Source organism: Eleginops maclovinus, chromosome 4 (genome assembly GCF_036324505.1).
Source record: "Eleginops maclovinus isolate JMC-PN-2008 ecotype Puerto Natales chromosome 4, JC_Emac_rtc_rv5, whole genome shotgun sequence".
In the NCBI taxonomy this organism is placed as follows: Eukaryota; Metazoa; Chordata; class Actinopteri; order Perciformes; family Eleginopidae; genus Eleginops; species Eleginops maclovinus.
In genome coordinates, this window is record NC_086352.1 from 30463106 (window position 1) to 30468722 (window position 5617).

Consider the following 5617-nt stretch of genomic DNA (forward strand, 5'->3'; position numbering starts at 1 on the left):
GGTATGGTAGTTGTTTTTCTCCTGGGTCTTGCTTTATCATGTATATTTTATATATGTAAATTTTTTCCTTTTTCATCTTTTCTTTGAGCTTTTCAAAGGTTTTTCAATGATTGATATGATAAGTTTTCCTCCATTACCAATCTTTAGCTTCTCCAATTCTTTTTTGTGTGTTGATAGTTATGAATAATGAACCTCTCTACTTTTATGGTTTTGTAAAGACAAATAGAACAATACATTTTGTATTAATTTTCATAATCATGACCATACGCATTATTTCCCGCCATGGTCTTACCAAGGATAAGTATGTTGGGGGTTCTAGTCATCCTTCATAGTTCGCACACTCCCTCCTTTCTCTGGCCTTTCGCTGGAGACTGGGAGCGATGTGGCCTGAAACATTCTTCTAACTTTCGTTGCACACCAGAAATGAGTCAGAAGGTTCACTGCATCATGTACACAAAAGAATGATCTATAAGGAACAAATGTGAAGAGGAGCCAAATTAACATGAACACTTATACATGGACACAATGGTATTGGTGTTTAAAATTGCACACACAGTGTAGTTGCTGCCAAAGTGCTCATTTACTTGGCATTAATTATACCAGTAATTCTTGGGCAAGACTTGGTGTATGTCTTATCCACCTGCCAGAACCTGACATTCGGTCCCTTAAAGAGTTTAATGACATGATAGTGAATTAATCGCAATTATCGATAGGAAGAATTGGATAAACATCTCAAGTAATGCTTTATCTGTATGTGTTTACTATCCTATCAACCTTTAATACATCAGGAATCATCCAATTTATCTTTGATGTCTTATTGATCTTAAACCAGTACAGATAATGCCCAAGTGTTTTGGCTGGCACAGCTTAATATACAAAATGTTAAAATATCCCACAAACAATTGAACTTTGCTGTATAATTATGTGAGTTTGTTCCTTTTGTGGTCATATGCTTGTAGCATGATCACAAAACATTTCTGCTTTCTTAAGTTCAATCTTGCCTTTCTGTTTTCATCTCTACAATGTAAATAAAAACAGAAAAAGATGTATGTAGCACAAATAAACAAAAACAAAACCAGTCAAAGTTTAAAAAAAGTTTAAGTCATATTATCATTTAAAATATATATCACCTTTCCTTCTCCATGGGCCTTCTTATGCGTGGATCTATGGCTGCAGCCTGGATAGCAGGGAACTGCTCGGTGAATCTCTCCATCATCAAATAGAGGGAATTCCATCTGGTCCTTACATCCAGGAGGAGCATGTGCTTGGGCAGCTCTGAGGGTTCACATATACACAACACAATGTAAATATTTATTATCTAATAATTTACATACACATACCTATACATGTATATTTTCATGTACATATAGTATAATGCTTGCAATGTACTGTAAGGAGAGTATCTTACTGAGCAAGTCTTGTTTCTCTTTAAGAACAACTTTTGCCATGTGGGACCTCTTCATCCAGACAACAACTGCTCGAACTCGTGCTGCCCAATTGGATATGGCAGTGCAGTTGTACAGCTTTTGCGCTCCCAGGTTCAGCGTATGAGCGAAGCATGGAAATTTGACAATTTGCAGCTGTTTGATGGCTACATCCATGTTCGCTGCATTGTCTACAGTTGCTGCCACAACCTTTTCCCGTACACCATATTCTTCTAAAATGTAATCAATCTCCTCTGCTACAGCTGAGCCTGTCTGAGATTGGTACACGGCTTTGGTTTTTAGGACCTTTTCCTTTACCTGGCCATTGCTCACGTAGTGCAGAGTAACCGTGAGATAATGATCCTGACAAAAGCTTGTCCACCCATCAGCCGTGATAGCTGCCTTTGACACTGTTTTCAGTTCAGAGATCACATTTCCCTTTTCCACACCATACCAAGCAGGGATTAAGTGGTTGGTTAAGCTTTCCCTGCTGGGGGCTTTGTATTTTGGATTGAGAACCTTTGTCATCTCCCTAGAAAACATATGAAAATGAATGAGTGTAAACATCTGTTTAACGAGGAGGAAAATATTCTATTCTATTCTATTCTAATCTGACATTTGATAATCTGACAACAACCTCACATTCACCTACCGAAATTCAGGGGCGTCTACTGTAGAAAATGGGTGCAAACCCTTAACAACAAATTTGGTAACTGCCCGGTGACATTCTTCTACCTTTGCCTGGGACATTTTATTTCTGCCTGCCTCGACGAAAATAGAAGCCAGAGGTAAACGGGAGCAAGTGCTGCTAGCCTCTGAGTCAGCCAGACTACCCGTCTCGTCCCGGTCATCATCTTGTTCTAAATCTAACGAAGAAGGCATTCGTTTGATGAAAAAGCAATACTGTACAATTTCGGGAAATAAACTAATTTCCCACCTCCCTTTGATTTAAATAAATGAGCGTCACCTTTCTCTGGCTCCCTGAATCGGCGGCGCAACTTACTAGCATGTTTCATTAGCTACATAGCAACAGCTAGAATTCTTCCCTAGAACTACGGATGCCTTGCCATCAAGTAAGCTAATTAAACATGCTAGCAAGGAACGGCTTGATTAACCAGAAACATAAACTCCCTTAATTACCCCAAGGAGAGGTAGGAAATGGGTTTATTTCCAGAAATGGCGTGGTACATAATTTACTAGGAATCACATTAAGGATTAGTCAGTGGGATAGCTACTTACCACCAGAGTTGCCTTCGGTGTTAGCCCCCAAGGCCACGGTGGTCGTAGAAGCTTGGCTGCTGTCACTCCGAAGGGCATCAAAAACGCGACACTCGTTAAAGTTTATCCCGTGTTGTGTGCGCAGATGTTTATGCATATTTGAAGTATTCCCTCCCGCCGATGTTATCAACAATTTGCAGTGGTTGCAAAACGCCCTGTTGCCATCCTTATGTAATGTGAAATGAAGCCACACTTTGGACCGTTTTAACCTTAGGGGTGCCATTTCAGACTTGTAAAAAGTATCACGAGCGTCACCTGCGTAACCAAGCAACTACGCCACGTCAAGCCGGGCTTACTGAATCATTCGTGTGTACCTTGCTGCGTAAATAACGTTACATAAACCGTGCGGTCTGGAATCTATAAGAGAATCGTTTAACGAGCTGCCAAACGGTTCCATGGAATTGAAACATAAGGAACCGGTTCTCAACAGGAACCGGTTCTCGATTCCCATCCCTAGAAAGCAACCTCCTGTCACACCTACAGTGCAAGCTGAGACTCAGGATGAGCCCATCAGGAAGAGAACCCCAGTCCCAGAGGGAGAGCAACGAGGGGAAGGGTGTAAACAAATCCAGTTTAATCTCGTTGTTAAAACCAGATTATTGAGATGTAAAAGGTCATCATGTAGGAGACGCCCACCTTAACCCCCTAGTCCACTGGAGAAATATATATGTGAACAAGCAGTTTAAGTATGGTAGATACAGATGATCAGAAATGATACAATTGTGTGAATGAACATGGGAATAGGTGGGTATGTATGTTTTTTTATAAAAGAACCCCACTGCCCTTGATAAATGGATTGGGGTAGCAAAGGAGTAGCACCTTGAAGAAATGTTGAGGAAATATCTCTACATATCACTGCCTTCTAATCAGCTTTAATTTAACTTTACTTATATATGTTTTTCATTTTTGTATTTTTTTTCTTTCTTTAGTGAAAATGTAGTGATGTGTTCACAACATCATATACTGTATATTATATTACATTACTTGAAATGTAGCTGGTGATTTGATCTTAAGCAACTTACATTCAGTCCAATACTGTAGACATGACAATGGGAGCAATTTGGGGTTAAATGTTGCCTGAAGGGGTTAGGGATCAAACCACTGACCAGCTGCTTACACATCGTAGTTCATTCCGAATGCTGCTCGGTTGTTATCGCAGTACCCGCATTTGTATATACACATCTTGTCTCACTATAGTATGTCCATTAATTATTTTGCTGTGAGCTATGGCTATGTTTTTTTTTCTCCCATTGGGTCTTTAGCTTTATCATGTATATTTTTATTTATATTGTAAACATTTTTTCCCTTTTTTCTATTTTGCTTTTTAGCTTTATCAAATGTTTTTCAAATGATTGAAATATGATAAGTTTATTCCTCCTATTTACCAACTAGCTCTTTAGCTTCATCATATATACTTATTATTTTTAATATTATATAATAATGATACCTTTCTTCTATCTTTTTTATTGGTTTTGTCAAAGACAAATAGTGACAATACATTTTTGTTATTATATTTTTCATTACCAAAATGACCACTGCGCATTTAGGTTCTCCCCTGCCATGGTCTCTAACCCGAAGCGGACTAAGTATGGGGGGTCAGAGTCATCCTTCAATAAGTACAGCCCACTCCCTCAGCTTCTCTCTGAGCCTTTCGCAGTGGAGACCTGGGAGCGATGCTGGCCTCTGAAACATTCTTCTAATTTACGTCTGCCGGCACCAGGAAATTGAAGTCAAAGGTTCACTGCATCTTGTACCACAAAAGAATGATCTATTAAGGAACAACATGTGAAGGAGGGAGGCCAAATTAACGTGAACACTTATAAATGGGACACAAAGGGGTGAGAGTGTTTAAAAAAATCATGAAACACAGTGTAGTTGCTGCCAAAGTGCTTACAATTAGGGGCAATAGATTAAAACCCAGTAATTTCTCTAGGGCAGTGTACTTTGGTGTATGTTTCTATATGCCTACCTGCTAACCTGCAGCATTTCCGGCTCCCCTTAAAGAGGTTTAATGACCACCTGTGTAGTGAATTTAATCCCAATTATCTGATAGGAAGATTGAGGATAAACATCTCAATATAATTGCTTTATCTGTATGATGTTTACTATCCCTATCAACACACTTTAATACAATCAGAACATACACTGATTTATCTTATGAATGTCATTATTGAATCTTAAACCAGTAACCAGGTTAGCCCAAGGTAGATTTTTGGCCCTGGCCAACACAGCATTAATATAAACACAAATGTTAAAATAACCCACAAAAACAATTGAACTTTGCTGTATAATTATTTTAGTTTGCTTCCTTGTTGTGGTCAATAGTGCTTGTAGCATCGCCACAAACACACATTTTCTGCATATTTTCCAACAGTTCAAAATATTGACCCTTTCAAGGTGTTTTATTCTCTTCTCACAGTTTAGCATAAGAGACCAAAACATTTTGCAGCCTGCAATTCAAAAACTGAGGAACATCGCACTTCGTCTCATGTGGATCGTTTCATGTATGCACTGTTGACAGTTTTATACAATATATTGATAAAAGAAGCACATTGATTATGTTCTTGATGGATCTATTACATATTTTAACAAAGCTGGGCTAGCCCTTTCCTCCTTCTGCCAGTGTTTTTTGCTAGGTACTGGATTTAGATTAAGTATTTTACAAACGCAAGCGTGGTCTCAATCTTGTAATCAAACTCCAAGAAAGCTAATAATTGTCAAACCGTTCTTAAAACCAGTCTCTCACCAATATAATTCAAAAAGGGTACATTTTCAAATGATTTTATTTGGTGAGTCATTTAATTTGTCTGTGCAGCACAGCTTTGTAACAATAAATACATATATTTGCTGTATCAGCACTCACTCAAGATAGCCTAATAAAAGTCATTATGACGGGTATTTGTTTTTATTTCCTC

The 5617-nt window shown here is 38.5% G+C and overlaps 1 protein-coding gene across 1 annotated transcript; it reads right to left on the reverse strand.

Annotated features, from left to right (window-relative positions):
• Positions 1-1126: 1126 nt before the first annotated feature.
• Positions 1127-3139, reverse strand: LOC134863086 (E3 SUMO-protein ligase ZBED1-like). The gene is made up of 4 exons (XM_063881358.1): positions 2664-3139; positions 2077-2290; positions 1409-1956; positions 1127-1275 (listed from the first exon to the last, which is right to left on the reverse strand). The coding sequence occupies exons 1-4, from the start codon at positions 2923-2925 to the stop codon at positions 1127-1129; spliced, it is 1173 nt and encodes a 390-aa protein (XP_063737428.1). The 5' UTR covers positions 2926-3139.
• Positions 3140-5617: the final 2478 nt, after the last annotated feature.

Excerpts from the sequence above, each read along its gene's own strand:
- LOC134863086 (XM_063881358.1), bottom strand. The coding sequence starts at position 2,925 with ATGGCACCCCTAAGGTTAAAACGGTCCAAAGTGTGGCTTCATTTCACA. Across the intron at positions 2,291-2,663 it reads CACCGAAGGCAACTCTGGTG|ATTTAGAACAAGATGATGAC; the intron begins GTAAGTAGCTAT and ends CTTCTTCGTTAG. Across the intron at positions 1,957-2,076 it reads GTAGACGCCCCTGAATTTCG|GGAGATGACAAAGGTTCTCA; the intron begins GTAGGTGAATGT and ends TATGTTTTCTAG.